Genomic DNA, 17329 nt, shown 5'->3' on the forward strand with positions numbered 1-17329 from the left:
GGGTACGCTGTACGCCCAACACACTACTGCACGTAAAACACACATGCATTAATACTATTATGTTACAATGTGCTAAACACGTAGTAATAGATGCTTTCTATTATTCTCATTGGGTCATATTTTACTGACTAATACTTCTATTAGGCTCCTTCAGTATCTTTCAAATATTTACAAACAGAACAAAATCATTGGGCTTGTAGAGAACTGAGCTTTCAGAGCAGCTGCAGAAATGTGGGCACTGAATTACACATTCCTTGAGGCAAAGAACAGATGACGCAATTCCATGGAGCACAGTTCTACCAACTTTAAACCAGCTTAATAGCATGCTAATAATATTAACAAAAGAAAGCATACGGCAGCAAGGTATAAAAATACCAATTCCACTTTTTTTTTTTCTCTCCCCATGAAACATCAGGATTACACACTCGCACAAGTTGGTCATTTGTTGACTTAAAACTACCCTGTAAATAAGGCCCCTAGTGTCCTGATGATGGAAAGCCAATGCCTCGGCAAACCAGGCAAAAGTTATAGACAGAACCTTTGAAAGCTGAACAGTTTTGTCGCAAGCTTCAACAGCTTCTACCTTCAATCCATGTAGTCCAGGTGGAAAACAGCCTTTATGTTGGGGCAATTTACTGGTCCAACGTAAAGAGCTCTTTTTCCCATCAATGAGTTTTTTAAGCAGTGAGGAAGCAGAGACTAGAACTGCAATAAAGGCATTTGTTGATGGAAAGTGACCCAAAACAACTAAGGTGACCTTTAACAAACGTGATTTTAAAAAATAAAACATGTATTTTCCACTTGCAATTTCCCCCACCTGACAGATGAGCATTGGAGCCCCTGCACTCTACACGACTCCAACTCACACACGTCAAAAAGCAACCTCTCCACAGCTTCCTCCACCCGCTGCTACTGCAATACAGGATCAAACCTCACTTCATAGCTGAACTCATTATGAAAATGAAAGGAAACATCCTCACAGCTGATGAGAGCAAAATTTTTGGTCTGGTGAGTCAGAGTTAGTGCTCTGCAGGGACAGAAGTATCAGAGCCTTCCTTTTCAAGCTGCTCCCCATGAAAATCACCCACAGAGCTTGGCAGGAGTACAGCCCTCGCCCTGCTGAGCCTTCCTACCACAGAAAAGATAACTGGCCAGGTGCGTAAGTATACAAACATCTGCTCAGAAATGAAGAAACCTAACTAAGCAAGTCACACTTGCATTTAAAAATATGAATATATTTGCCTATTCAAATATTAGAATGATTCAGCATGAGCTAAGAGTAAGGCAGGCGGCCTTTCCTCACCGCTCTTTGGAGGCATAAAATAAACGCAGGCTCCCAAGTCAGAGCTAGGACATGCAACCTCCCTGTCAGCAATCTCCTCAAATCTCCACAGTGTTGCAAAAAGCATATTTAGCAACATGTTCTGTTGGATAAAGACACAGACTGACAGGTCTCATGATGCACAGAACATGTTTATGAGACTGTCTTTGGATTAAGACCTTCGTGTTCTGCTCAAAATGGCAGCCTTTAAAAAAAATATGTTACGGGTATTTTATAAGAATGAAGGACACTTTCCAGTAATTAGAGGGGAAAAAAAGGTCCCACCAAGTCAGGAGACCTCCAGTAAGCAGAGGACTAAAATCAAACAAAATCACTGCCACATACTGATTTTGTATTCACAGAAAAATATCCAGAGACACAAACAACTTACCTCAGTCACATAGTGGACTTCATCCACAGCATATTTTTTCTTGAAAAATTCAGGGGGATGAATCCTTTGAAAAACAAAAAAAAGAAACATTTGGGTTTAGCTTTATTATTATATTTAATAAGGCCACAGACAAAGAAATAATGTCCTCTACTATCATAACAATAGAATCAGATATGAGAAATGTTTTAATAATCTTACCCTTGACTCCATTTCTCGAAATAGGAGATTGTGCAGAAAGTTGCCACACTACGAAAATCAGTGCGCTTTAATCCAGTCCATGCTTGATACTTAGATTTCACAGTCTCCTCCTGAATTAAAGTGGGTTTTTTTCCCCATTCACTCCACACAAGACAGTTTTATTAAAGACTTTTGCCATGCCACTTGTATACAAATTTCTAACTCACCAGTCATTGGAAGGATGTGGAAATAGCAAAAGACCAGTTTGCCCTGTGTTATATTCAAAGAATGAACAAAACATTCATTTTCTACCCTGGTAACCCCTCTGATGTGAGCATGAAGTGGACTGAGGGCTTTGAAAACATGGGCTTTGCCACCTCTACTCCTCAGGACACCAGAGATCCACTCCTCTAACCCAACAGGATGTCCAACATGTCCATACCCAAAATTAAATCACTTCTGCTGTTTTCTCCCCTGATACCCACCCAGAGATTTTTTTCTAAACACAAGAAGAATGCAGGAGTGCTGTAAAGGATCTACTTGCAGGCAATTGGGGCAGAGGCCAGCGTGGATCAGCACTCCAGGGCTCCCCGACCAGCCCCCATACCGCTGCCTGTACCATTGCTCATTTCTTCACTTTGTGGTAGCAGCCAGTTATTCAGGAGACTTTAGTCTCCAATTACAGTCTCTATACCCCCCCAAGCGAAATAAATATAATTGGTATAATTCTGAAAATGTAATCTCAAAAGAAAAAAAGGAAAAAAAAACCATCCATCTTACATCCTTCCACAGAGTAAAGAAAACAGGAGAAAAAAAAAAAACATGTTAGGAAGAGACAGAGTTTGGAGGATCTTGTGCATTTTGCTTCCTGAGAGACGGCAGGAGAGCAAGACGTCTATGCAAGACTGAACCTTCAGCTGTTTAAGGGTTAGACTACAAGAGCACAAGACCAACCAGGGAAAGAATAAATTAGGCTGGAGACCGAAGAACATTTCTAACCCTTGCAGCGACAGACAGCAGAAGCAGTGGGACAAATGGCTCAGCACCTTTAGGAGATGCTCCGTACAAAGGCATGTGCCATAGCTGCCCGCAATACCAGGTGGCTGGAGCTCTGATTTATGTCATTTTTTTCAATCTTGTGCACTCGGTTTTCATTTTACATTCCTTTATGCTCCAAACAGTACTGGGCTGAGACATAAACAACCACATGAAAACGTTTATAGTGTTCTCAAGCAGTAAATCACTGGGTTTTTTTAAATTTATTTATCCGTGAAAGTACTACTCCAAAAGTAACACAAAAATACCTCATTATATGTTCCCTTTTGCAATTCTCCTTTTGTGGACTCTTCCCATCACTGTTGGAGACTTCAAGTAATTATCATTTATCTTCTCTCCCCTAGCTAATTTCACATATAATTAAAAAAAAAAACATTATATCCTCATATGTTTCTATACACTGTATTTTATAGTTCCCTTACCTCCAACTTTTGCGTACTTTGTTTCTCCTACAGGCATCCCCTTTTCCCCTCCTTCATGCCTCACGCATTCAAGTACTTTAATATTCCAGAAACACCACAGCTTTAGCACTTTCCGTTTTTGTTCCCTTTTATGGTTTCAACCAATTCATCTGGTATCAGAAGAATCCCAACTGTAAAGCCAGCTAATTTATGGCCAACAGTAATTTATGGTAATATATGCTCTTTGGAGCAATACCTCCAAAGCACCATTTACAATCAGCTGCATTGTTTGAATCCAAGTACTGTTTCTTGTACAGTAAATATTTCTTAAAAGTATGCCCACAAATGTGCTGGATTTTAATCATTTCATTTAATGCAGTTTAAGTAAGAGTAGGTCTCATTTTCCAACAGGCCAATAAGAAAACTTCTGTCTTCTCACAAACTGTTTTTCAGCTTTTTGTTGTTGTTGTTAGTTGCATCCGATGCATCCTATAGTTGTGTTGTCTACAGCACACTGCTGCTAATTTAATTCTTTGCTTATGGTTAACATTAATCCATTATTGATTCCATTCCAGCTGTAATCCCTCCAATATCTTTTCTTACGTACACTATCAATCCTTTGAGGAACAAAAGTAGCTCATCATCCTTTCAAGGCTGAGAATTCATAGAATCATAGAATGGTTTAGGTTGGAAAGGACCTTGAAGATCACCGAGTTCCAACCCCCCTGCCATAGACAGGGACAACTCCCACCAGACCAGGTTGCCCAAGGCCAAGGCCAGCCTGGCCTTGAACACCTCCAGGGATGGGGCCTCAACAACCTCTCTGGGCAACCTCTTCCAGTGCCTCACCACCCTCACAATGAAAAACGTCTTCCTAATGTTTAATCTGAACCTGCCCTCTTCCAGTTTAAAGCCTTCCAGTTTAAAGTGGAGTAGAAGTGGAGAATCCCCTCCTTTGACCAGCTGGCCACACTTCTGATGCAGCCCAGGATATGGTTGGCCTTCTGGGCTGCGATCGCACAGTGCTGGCTCATGTTGAGCTTCTCGTCAATCAGCACCCCCAGGTCCTTCTCCTCCGGGCTGCTCTCCAGCCATTCCCCGCCCAGCCTGGATTTGTGCTTGGGATTGCCCCAACCCATCTGTAGGACTTTGCACTTGGCCTTGTTGAACTGCACGAGGTTGGCTTGTGCCCACCTCTGCAGCCTGTCCAGGTCCCTCTGGATGGCAATTTTTTCTCTACTTTGTGAGGAAGAAAACATCAGCTTCCCACAATCCTCTGTCCCCTCTTTTGGCTATTAAACTAGGATGTCTTCCAGATAGTTTCAACTCTGTCACACCTAATGACAAGCTGCCACGATTCCCAGATGTGTACCTCTTTGCTAGTATTGTTCTTGCTACCTGGCTCAGAAGTCGGCAAGATTTGTAGTACAAAGTAGAGCGCCAGACTTCTCAGCTCCTCTTGGAAGCACTCCGAGCTCTGCCTCACTTCTTTTCTTCAGCCATTTAGCACCTGCGACTAGATGGTAAAATAAATTCACATACACTTCCCGCAAACTACCATTCCCTACCCATCCCACGGGAGCCACGATGCCTCAGTGATGAAGCCACCTCCCACTGGAAGATCTCTGCAAAGACCTACCCTACTGCAGAACCATAAGGGTGGAAGGAAAAAGTGCATATGGAAGTCTACATTAAAGCAGAAAAATTCTGTGCTGTCAGATACAGAAAAGCAGTATAGAAGGCAAAACAAAAGCTCAGGGAGAAAGATGAGCAAAGATGATCCTCACTCAGACCTTTCCATGTTCTCTCCAGCCTTTTCATTTTTTTCCTCAAGTTTAGTAGAAATCTACGAAACATTATTATGCACCAAGATTGCAGTTACTGTAAAAAAAGTACCAGTGCGGAGCTCCTTAGCAGAGACAGGGCTCGGTAGCCATTTTTATCCAATTTAAACGTAACACAGGCTAAAGTCTAGCACTGACCATCACTGTCACAGGGAACGGTACCTTCCACAGAATGCTCATTGGCATCATGAAAAATCAGAGGTTACATTCAGTTATGATAACTTGAAGTACATCTGATACTGCACGGAGATGAGGAGTACTTCTCTCTACAAATGACTCTCAGGCAGGTAGAATAAGTTAATTGGTTACAATTTTTAGGTTTGGCTTTGCCTTTTGTAATGCTGCTATGGGCTGCCAGTTTCAAAATTCTGATTAATCACTGCAGAGACTACACGCAGAAAAAACCCACAGCAAGTCATAAATTAATTAGAAGGATTACCCAAGTGGAAGATATGATCGCAGATATTATTGAATCATGTCTCTCCTTACGTATCAAAAAAAAGAATGCTTTTATAAACAGATGTGAACAGAAGCAATGGCCTAACTTAATTCTTACAGGCTGGGGGGGCAGTGTGCAAAAATGTTTAGATTGCCCGAGAATGTAAATTAGCAAAAACCTACAGAGAATAATGCCCTTCAGCCCTAAAAAGGCTCAATATCCTTTCCCTATAGTTTTATAACTTCAGCCAAGCAAGTGCCAGGGTTTGTTAGAAATGTCAATGGTTAGCTTCCATAACAGCAGGAGTCACCATCTTGTCTTATAATGGAAACAAGCAACTCCAAACTCCTGGAACTGCACCATGTCCAAGTATGCATGGCCAGTGGCCAGGCAAAACTCACTTTTTGTCACCAAAGGATCCCTTAAACAATAGATTGTCTTTAATTCACAGTTCACCACTTACAATTCATCACAATTTCCAGTCCAGTGAAAAGGACCGAGTCATTTTGGGTTAAATATCAAAGCTGTTTACATTCTGCTGATGCTTCCTATGTAACTCTTCCCTCTTCCATGTTTTTCTACCCAATTTAGTTCACCTACTTGGTTTCTCGCTCTCAAGAGATTTTCATAGCAACTGGGAAACGCTGAAGATGGCCTAAAGACGTGAAGCTACGTTTATAAAAGAAGATTCAAATTCTGATGGACTGTGTCATTTTAACAGCTAAGGGTTTTTTTCAAAGCACCAAATACTGAAAATTCAGCTTTCAATCATAACAAGAAATAAATTTATTATAAACAAAATTCTACTGAGGTAGCAATGGGGAAAAAGAAGAGGAGGAGGAGCAGCAATACTTTCACTATAAAAACACAGTGTGAAATGTTAAGTCAGACAGTAAAGTAATACCCTACGTTAGCTATACCTCACTTCTCTTTTATATTGATCAAACATGAAAACTGCCAGCAAAAGAGAAAGGGAGTGTAGTGTTAAAAACTAGTAACCAGGAATCCAGTCAGTCAACCAGCTTAAGAAAAACTTCCAAGTTTATTCTAAACTTTTCCATTTGGTTTAACTAACTTCAGTGGTATGTGATGGAATGTTCAAAAACCAAGGTCCTGCACCAAATCACACCCTGATCACACCAGTGCAGATTCTGCCACCAACTTTGACTGCACAGTATTAGGACTCACTCCACTCCAATGCAATCCTTCAAACAGGAATCCTCTGTTTATCCATCAGTAACATAAACAGCTCCAACAGCCTATCTATAAATACACCAAAAAGTATATTTTGAAGCTTTTACAAAGTTGGACAAAATAAAAACCTCAATTTTTTTGCAATACTTTATTAAGCATGTTGTGTTTCCGCTTTAAACCCAATAAAAACTTGGTCTCATTGTCTAAAGGCATTTTAAAGCTGTTGTTCATTACATTGCGCAAGAATTCATAACAGCAAATCTTAAGAGATTTGTACAAATTTGACATTACTGTAAGAATTCCATTAAGCAACATTTCTTTGTACTCTAAAGGACTCTGGAGCAAGAGCCTCGTAATACCGACACGATAAGAGAGTGTTCTAGTTTTCAAAACTGCATTCAGAAGAGAGGTACAAATGAGATGGATCTAAATCACAAATGCCAAAGAAGAACTGTGAACAGAATTTATAATAGCTGATAGCTATTCCTGAAAGAAAGGCATCTAAGCCAACTGCTAATATATTTGCAGCCTAATTGCTGATATACATTCATATGTGTATGTTTTCATTTGCATCTAAACATTCTTCCAGACAATCTTCAATATATATAGCCACTTTTTCCTACTGGTTGCTTTGTATTTGCATTTTTTAATGCTTCTAGGACAGATTTTCAGTTTTTACAGTGGATCAGCTCTAAACTGAAATTCAGCTTTTCCTGAAGTAGTCCAATTTAGCTTTTCCTCAGCATTTCAGCTGGAGTTCCTAATTCAAGATTATTTATCTTACTGCATAGCCTAGGATGTAAAACTATTCCTGTTGGAAAAAAATACCCTTAATGGTGCGTTCATTACAAAAATTTGAGAAATTCCAGTTGGGACTAACTTCAAAATGTTTTCTACACATTCTACATTTTGTTACTAAACGACTACAGGCACACACTCAAATAGATACGTACGTATACACCTCAGAAATGACCTGAGAACCTTTAGCAGAGCAAGTCAACAGCAGGAGGTCCCAAGCCTCCTAAAGCGTGGCAGGTTGACTGCACCATCTCCTCTCAAAGTTGCGTAGGACTCCTCCCTCCCTAATGAAAAAGCTTTAGCTTTCTGCACCCTGTTAACATCAAGCAGCCGCACCATCCGTTGCATCAGCCCGTTGTGCTCCAGTGCGCTAGCAGACATTCAGCCTAAGGAAAAGCCCACTGAATTGCAAGGTCCCTCCACAGGGCTGTCTTAGCATCAGCACTACTTTTACGTACCTTACATTTCCTAATACATCTGCAAGCCATTCACAGATTATAAAAGCCAGGAGAGATCAGAAAAAGCATGTGTATTTCATTTGCAGTGTGATTTCTAGATGCTTTGATTTTCAGACATCTGATACTGTTATACGTCCCGCTGTTAGACTTTGCTAACAGCATCCTCTCTCTCTTCCCTACTCAAATTCTTACAGAAGCCTGGAGAAGCCCTTGGTCAGCTCTTTTAAAATATTTGGATAAAAACATGACCTTTAGGAGCTACTTCACTTTCTCTAGGTTTACTGCTGGAATAGAAACTAGTTCATCGCCATCAACTGGTGATGCTTCACCTATTTTTTGTTTCTCTCAAATACAGAACTAAAATACTTTATCGAATGTTTACCTTAATGCAGAAATGGCAGTTGCACCATTTCCATCTACTAGCAAAAGCTGTTTGAATTATAACTGCTAGTTTTGCTTTCTCTTCCGTGTTGTGCTAATTCTTTGCCTTAAGCTTGTCCCGTCATCCACCCGGGATCGTTCAGAGCTCCCCGTTAGCTAAGTTCTTTTGTGATCAGCTTGTCAGAATAGGCAGGCATATGAGAACCATCAGCATGCTTAGAAGTATTGCAGGGTTTATGTTCACTTATACATTACAAAAATCAGTTCTTCATTTCTGTTGCTTTACACCTACACAATTTATAACAAACCTTTAAAATTAAGATTTAAATAGTTTTTACAGAATTCTTTAAGTCTTCACATGTGGCCTTGTTTGTGTTTTGAAGCTATTCTGAAAGAAGGGTACCTTACTGCACTGCTGTACATAAAAAATATATATCGGTGTATCCTAACATAAGCTTTAATGTGAGGTACCATTCTCCTGCAAAAGGAAATATTAAGTTAATACCACACTGCACAGACGACAAAGCAGTACTCCAGGCTGTCTGACCACACATGCTATAAATGAGTATATGTTAGGGCCAAATAATGAGAATCAACTGCAATTTCTAAGCACTGAATCCGGCTTTAGCCAAAAACACATCCACATTCATTTATTGTATTTTTAAAAGGGATCAGTAGGAATCTCTAAATGAAAGTCAACAACCATTTTGAGAATCTCTTAGTATGTCGGGGAGGAAGACAGCAAGTACTGACACAAAATAAGACATGCCATACTAAAAACTATCATCTCCTGCAATTAAAACACATATCCACAAGGCTTGTCCACTAGTTATTGCCTTTCACAGCCAGAGTTTCTGGCAGCTACCAGAAAGTGATGTTCTTCCAAGCAGTAATTAGAAGTAAGAATTAACATAGTTGGAATAATAACAGAACAGGCAAATATCAATCACACGATTCATGACAAAGTCTAAAGCAAAAGGGTTTCTACACAATAATGTCCATGATACAGCACTCTCTTAAAAGGCCCTACAAGAAGTATTGCTTAAAATGCATGAAAACCTGTCCAAGCCTGTATCACAAAATCAGAAGAGGAAGATTCTTGATGCAGCAAGACAGAAAAGCTAAAACTAGCAAACTTCACAGTAAAGCTTTCTGCTTTACGGGGACACAACAGTATTGCTTCCTCCGTTCCACTCTAGCTCTTGCATTCAGAGTAACAGATATAAAACACCATGTTATGGCAAATTCACTTTATCCTGAACAAACAGTCTCTACTAAACAAAGTAAATGCCTACGCTAGCCTGCACACAGTGCCTGCACATGGCACTGCAGCATGCACACGTTTACTGCTAGCAAGTCATCACACAAATTACATCGCATTTTTCCTCACTTACATGAGAGGAAACACACGCACAAGGAGCAAATAGGACAAGCGCAGTCTTCAGCAAGTGAAGTGGCACACAGTCAGCGACTCATTTCTCAGGCTGTGCTAGAATGAGCCTAAAGGAGAGTAAAGTTTCAGCGAGACTGGATACAAAGAATAAGAACCTTGGCATAAAATTAAAATAGAAATACATCAGCAAAGCATGTAGAGCTGGAGGAGGGAAAGGGATACAAAAGCAGTGATTTAACGCTGTCAGAGATGCACCAATAAACTCCCTCCTCATTACAATATCATCGAGCTAACAGATGGCAAAGCATTAGCCAAACAAGAGGGTGTCAAGAACTGCTAGAAAGAACAACACAGGAGGCTTTACAAGACACCAGCAGATGTTCCCGACTTTGTCCAAAAAAATGCAATCACCTATATATCCAAAAGGAATTTCACTATCTAAAACAAGAAGATTAAAAGGCATCAAGCTAGATTTAAAACAAAACAGTACTACTGGGCTCCCTGGTATCACAGGCAGCCTCCAGCAATGCTTTGACTACCTTAAGGTTACTCCCTTTCCACATTTCTCTAGATTTCTGTTTTATCCTTCGAAAGACAGCAGTACCTACGTACACATAAACTCATACTCCTTGTTCCTTTTGATACAGTCCAGAGCAAGACAGATTTCGAGAAAATAACATAATTTAAAAGAAACTGAACTGAAGATGAAGACTGAAACTGATTTGACTGCAACAGGTAAGCCGGGCTGTAACTGCAGCCACGTCTAGCAGAGGGACAGAACGGCAGAGTCCATATGCTCCATGATGCTGGGTACGTGACACTGGACACACGGACTATGCAGAAGCAGAATAACTACAAGCAACATACAGACCGTTGGACTTGTGAAATCAGAAATAAAGCATTGAGGAGACTCTCACGATTCTTCCTAATAAAAGCCAAGCTCTGAACTACCCATTTCATCTACTTCAAATATACAGTCTCACTGCTCCTGCTCAGCTATTCCCACCACAGCCATTCCCAAAAGATGAAAAGTTCTTTAGGTTTTCCATAAATTCTACCTCAAGAGGCAATGCCTCGATTAGACATTTAAGAGATACTATCAAGAGCTACCCAAAAAAAACCCCAAAACACAGAAAACTTGCAATTGGTAACCTTTGCTTTATTTCTTTCTGCAAATAAAACACTTCCTTGGAGAGAAGGGCTCTACACTAGTGCAGAAAAAACTGTAACAAAGGAAGTGTTTATACACTGAAATCCCTGAAAGATTTCTTGTAGTGTAACACTGGTGACAAATAGTCATTAGAGAGCTCTCCTCCCCCCCAAAAAAGGCACAAAAAGAATTACAGTGGTTAAGAGGGTAAGTGTAATTTCTAGGTGACTATATAGTAACAGTGTTCCACTCAAACGCTGGTCTCAATTCATGCTTCTTAACTGACAAAGTTACATACTGAATCTGTCAGTAGCAGATGTTCTGCCTTTACATTGGAAAAATGCCTATATTGGGGGGAAAACGAGCAATATTTTATGTCCCACACATAAAAGCAGTACAACAAGCTCCGTAATGTGTGCAGCGTGTCCCGCAGCTCCCATACTATTCGGTAATAGCACGGAAGGAAGCAGTACTGATGTTTACAGCAGCATTAAGCTGACCTGAACAGTTTTAAGAAGGGGATGATAGTATTCCCATCTCGTAACTTGTAAAGAAAACTAAACCACAAAGAAATGAAAGGAACTTGCCACAACAACTCACTGGGCACAAAGGAAAGGCAGAACAGTGCAAACAGTGCCCGACCCATTATGCCACGTTGCCCCTGTAAGATGAAGAAGTAACTGGGGTCCCCAGGAGCAAGGTCAAGGCCAAGTGCTCTCACACCCAGAGCTCCAGCAAGTGCACAGGCAAAGAGGTACACACAGCACATAAAAAACAACCTGCCTGCTTTTCACACACATTTAGGTCTCAAGAAGCATTAACAGCAATTATACTTTTCCCTATCCTGCTTTATATAAACAGTTGGGTTTGTTTTTTCTCCTTGATACATTTCTCGACACAGCCAACACTCTTTCGGAGAGCCCTTCCTGAGTGTACAGACAGGCACAGCACAGGTCGCAGGGAATAAAAACCTAAAGAAAACAGTTAACATCAAGAGCTGAGAACATGGAATTTTAGAAGTGCAAGAATAGAAGCACTGCTGTAGCTATTTCACTTGCGGGTTTTTTTCACTAAAGTGCCTTCTCAAATCCAGGCCAACAAGAAACACAGAGCTCTGCACTCCAACGGGGCAGCTGCAGAGCAGAAGGCAGCGTGGAGGGGCAGAGCCTTGTTGGAGCACTGCTGGAAAATCCCCACAGGCATTTCTTCCGCTGCAGCTTACCTTCCCACCAGCAGCAGCCAAGTTCTTGGAGGAAAAACACATGGCACGCCTGATCTAAAGAAAACCTGGATTCTCTGATATTTCAAAATGTTATCAGGACTTCATATCGCTGAACTCAATACTCCTGCTAGTGCATTAAATAAAGTATAAAATAAGAAATGCCTGGTGTGGGTTATCAACCTTCCCCCTCGTACCACAGGCATGAGACGTGCGTAGGCAAGACATAACTTTCCCATGCTGCGGTTTGAAGCCACATCAGGATATTAAAAAACTCTGGTGCGGCATCGTCAAGCAGATTTACTTTGTGCTGGTTCTATTTCTCTTTTTTGATTCAGGTATATTGAGGAGGGAAAAAAGAAGTGCTTGAACACTTAATAAATCACCAAACTGTGCATCCAGTTAAAGGTACACGCTGATAGAGACTGCAAACCAAGGGACTATAAATACTATACTATAAATAGGACTATAAATAGTATAATAGTATAAATTACTATTATTGTTTAAAACATTCTCAACAAGAAATACAAGGAAATTTCAGCAGCTAGAAAGCAAAGATTTATAAAAATTGTTACTGAAGTAAAAGTGATAGAATCAATACACATTCATCCTGTACCAGAGCAAGGCTCATGGACAATTAGAATACTGGGACAACAACTAAACTGATCGTTTGAGAAGTCAGAGCATTCAAGCAGCACTGTTTAGAGAAAAACAATCATCAGTAAAGTGGCAAGAGCAATCCAGACACTAATTATTCAGTAAAAGTAATTTTTATCCACAGAGAAATATTGTAATAATTGAATGGGAGACAAGAAATGGAAATCACTGTACTATGGAGAGAATTGGAATAATGGAAAATAAGCACCATGGGGAATTGCACGAGTAAGTCTTGTCAATCAAAAGCAAGCAGCTTTATTGCACAGTTTTGAAAGCACTGATTGAAGGGTAAAACAACAGATGTACTATCTGAATAAGAGTAAAATATTTGATAAAAATCTCTCTCAGGACTCTTACTCTCCAAAATCAACTCAAATCAGCTTGGACAGGAACACTAGGATGTGACCTGAAACCCAATAACTAGTCATAATAAAAAAGTGAAAGGCCTAAAGCAGAAAATAAAAACAAATAAATAGACAAAAAGATGAGTTTTTCAAGGGCTGGGAAACCCTCCAACTGCCACACTGAAAAGCGCTGCATCAATTTAGACTGATGTTCTCAGAAGCTGAAGTGGTAAATGATAGTGATTCGCTAAGCCACCAGCCATCTTATTTGAGAAGTCGTGGCGGTCTGGCGAGGTTCCTGCCAACTGGAAAAGGGGAAACGTTAAGCTCTATTTTCAAAAAAGGAAAAAAGGAAGACCCAAGGAACTACAGGCCAGTCAGCCTCACCTCTGTGCCTGGCAAGATCATGGAGCAGATCCTCCTGGAAACTTTGCTGAGGCACATAGAAAACAAGGGCAAGTCATGCTTGACAAATTTGGTGGCCTTCTATGAAGGTGTTACAGCGGCAGTGGACAAGGGAAGACCAACTGATGTCATCTACTTGGACTTGTGCAAAGCGTTTGACACTGTCCCACATGATATCCTGGTCTCTAAATTGATGAGACATGGATATGACAGATGGACCATTCGGCGGATAAAGAACTTGCTGGACAGTCACACTCAAAGAGTTACGGTCAACGGCTTGATGTCCAAGTGGAGAGCAGTGATGAGTGGCATTCCTCAGGGGTCGGTACTGGGACCTGTACTGTTCAACTTCTTTGTAGGCAACATGGACAGTGGAATCAAGTACACCCTCAGCAAGTTTGCTGATGATACCAAGCTGTTTGGCAAGACAGACACGTTGGAGGGGAGGGATGCCACCCAGAGGGACCTGGACAGGCTGCAGAGGTGGGCACAAGCCAACCTCATGCAGTTCAACAAGGCCAAGTGCAAAGTCCTACAGATGGGTTGGGGCAATCCCAAGCACTAATCCAGGCTGGGCGGGGAATGGCTGGAGAGCAGCCCGGAGGAGAAGGACCTGGGGGTGCTGATTGACGAGAAGCTCACCATGAGCCAGCACTGTGCGATCGCAGCCCAGAAGGCCAACGATATCCTAGGCTGCATCAGAAGAAGTGTGGCCAGCTGGTCAAAGGAGAGGATTCTCCCCCTCTACTCCACTCTGGTGAGACCCCACCTGGATTACTGCCTCCAGCTCTGGAGTCACCACCATAAGAAGGTCATGGACCTGCTGGAGCGTGTCCAGAGGAGAGCCATGAGGATGACCCGAGAGCTGGAGCACCTCTCCTGTGAGGAGAGGCTGAAAGAGTTGGGGCTGTTGAGCCTGGAGAAGAGAAGGCTCTGGGGAGATCCTGTTGTGGCCTTCCAGTTCCTAGAGGGGGCCTCCAGGAGAGCTGGGGAAGGACTTTTTACCTAGGACATGTAGCGATAGGACGAGGGGGAATGGCTTTATACTGGAAGAAGGCAGGTTCAGATTGAACATTAGGAAGAAGTTTTTCATTGTGAGGGTGGTGAGGCACTGGAAGAGGTTGCCCAGAGAGGTTGTTGAGGCCCCATCCCTAGAGGTGTTCAAGGCCAGGCTGGACGTGGCCTTGGGCAACCTGGTCTGGTGGGAGGTGTCCCTGCCTATGGCATGGGGATTGGACTAGATGATCTTCAAGGTCCTTTCCAACCTAAACCATTCTACAATTCTATGATTCTATAAACAGCAATGGCCTGCAAGTCTTGATTAGTGGGATACTGCAAAGACTGAAATTAGTTCTGATGCTACTCAGAGACAGAAGCAGGACTGAATATGTTCATGAGATCCACAGATGGCATTTGCAGGTGGTAACAAACTTAGCAGATAAGCTGCAATTGCTAGTTGGTACAAAACAGTAATAAGAAACTGACTGAGAAAATAGAGCAAATGACCCAGAAATTAGTTGAGCAAACCGATAAACTGTTTGATAAACTAACCAAGGTGGAGGAAAAACTCCATTCTTTCCCTGTACAGACTCATGTTGCAGCTGCTAAGAGGAAACGCCCTCCTACTCAAGAGAAAAAACACCCTCCGACTCAAGACAAATCAAACCCGATGCGAGATATCCTGTGGTTTTGCCTCTGTGAATATGGAGAAGACATGAAGAAGTGGGATGGAGAACCTACCTCAGCCCTACAGGCACGGGTGCTTGAGTTGCAAAATGAAGCAGGTAGGAGAAAGGATTCTGACAGGAAGAAGGCTGCTCCAACCTACGGTAGGCGATCCTACGGACCAGGTAGGAACCGATCTGATAATCGTAGGTACTATGGTCAACATTAGAGGTGCCCTGCCTCCAGCCAGGAGGAGGAGAGGGACAACCGAGTTTATTGGACTGTGTGGATTCGATGGCCTGGCACATTAGAGCCACAAAAGTATAAAGCCCTAGTGGACACTGGTGCACAGTGTACCCTATTGCCATCGAATCATAAAGGGGGCAGAAACTGTCACCATTTCTGGAGTGACAGGCGGATCTCAAGAACTGACTGTATTAGAGGCTGAAGTGAGCCTAACTGGGAATAAATGGGAGAAACACCCCATTGTCACTGGTCCAGATGCTCCGTGCATCCTTGGCATAGACTATCTCAAGAGAGGGTATTTTAGAGACCCAAAAGGGTATCGGTGGGCTTTTGGTATAGCAGCTGTAGAGACTGAGGATGTTACACAGCTGTCTACCTTACCCGGTCTTTCAGATGACCCTTCTGTTGTGGGACTGCTGGGGGGTTGAAGATCAGCAGGTGCCAATTGCTACTGCCACGGTGCATCGACGACAGTATCGCACCAACCGAGACTCCCTGATTCCCATCCATAACCTGATTCGCCGGCTAGAGAGCCAAGGAGTGATCAGCAAAACTCACTCACCCTTTAACAGCCCTATATGGCCAGTGCGAAAGTCTAATGGGGACTGGAGATTAACAGTAGACTATCGTGGCCTGAATGAAGTCACACCACCACTGAGTGCTGCTGTGCCAGATATGCTACAACTTCAGTATGAACTGGAGTCAAAGGCAGCCCAATGGTATGCTACAATTGACATTGCTAATGCCTTTTTCTCTATTCCTTTAGCAGCAGAGTGCAGGCCACAGTTTGCTTTCACCTGGAGGGGTGTCCAGTACACCTGGAATCGACTGCCCCAGGGGTGGAAACACAGCCCTACTGTTTGCCATGGACTGATCCAGACTGCACTGGAGAAGGGTGGAGCTCCAGAACACCTACAATACATCGATGACATCATTGTGTGGGGTAAATCAGCAGAAGAAGTTTTCCACAAAGGTAGGAAAATAATTAAGATTCTTCTGAAAGCAGGTTTTGCCATTAAAAGAGGTAAGGTCAAGGGACCTGCACGAGAAATCCAGTTTTTGGGAATCAAGTGGCAAGATGGCCGTCGCCAGATCCCAATGGATATAATTAACCGAATAACATCTATGTCCCCACCTACTAACAAAAAGGAAACACAAGCCTTTTTAGGTGTTGTGGGTTTCTGGAGAATGCATATTCCAGGTTATAGCCAGATTGTGAAACCTCTCTATGAAGTAACTCGAAAGAAAAATGAGTTTATGTGGGGCCCTGAGCAACGACAAGCCTTTGAGCAAATTAAACAAGAGATTGTGCATGCAGTAGCCCTTGGACCAGTCCGAACTGGACGGAACATTAAAAATGTGCTCTACACTGCAGCCGGGGACAATGGCCCTACCTGGAGCCTTTGGCAGAAAGCACCAGGGGAGACTCGAGGTCGACCCCTGGGATTCTGGAGTCGGGGATATAAAGGCTCTGAGGCCAACTATACTCCAACTGAGAAAGAAATCTTGGCAGCATACGAAGGAGTTAGAGCTGCTTCAGAAGTAATTGGTACTGAGGCACAGCTCCTCCTGGCGCCCCGATTACCAGTACTGGGCTGGATGTTCAAGGGTAAAGTTCCTTCTACTCATCATGCCACCGATACTACCTGGAGTAGGTGGGTTGCCTTAATCACGCAGCGAGCTCGAATAGGAAACCCAAATCGCCCAGGAATCGTAGAAGTGATCACAAATTGGCCCGAAGGCAAAGACTTTGGGATGCCACCAGAGGAGGTGGTGACACATGCTGAGGA

The 17329-nt window shown here is 42.4% G+C and overlaps 1 protein-coding gene across 1 annotated transcript in view; it reads right to left on the reverse strand.

Moving 5' to 3' along the window:
• The window catches only part of PEPD (peptidase D), a gene marked incomplete at its 5' end in the record, with an annotated part of 154238 nt that overhangs the window by 121280 nt on the left and 15629 nt on the right, over positions 1 to 17329 (reverse strand). Inside the window, one exon of the mRNA XM_082489271.1 lies at positions 1713 to 1776. Coding sequence (XP_082345397.1) covers positions 1713 to 1776 — 64 coding nt within the window. The remainder of the gene's footprint in view (positions 1 to 1712; positions 1777 to 17329) is intronic.

Source organism: Vanellus vanellus (assembly GCF_965231255.1).
Source record: "Vanellus vanellus genome assembly, chromosome: 12".
NCBI lineage: Eukaryota > Metazoa > Chordata > Aves > Charadriiformes > Charadriidae > Vanellus > Vanellus vanellus.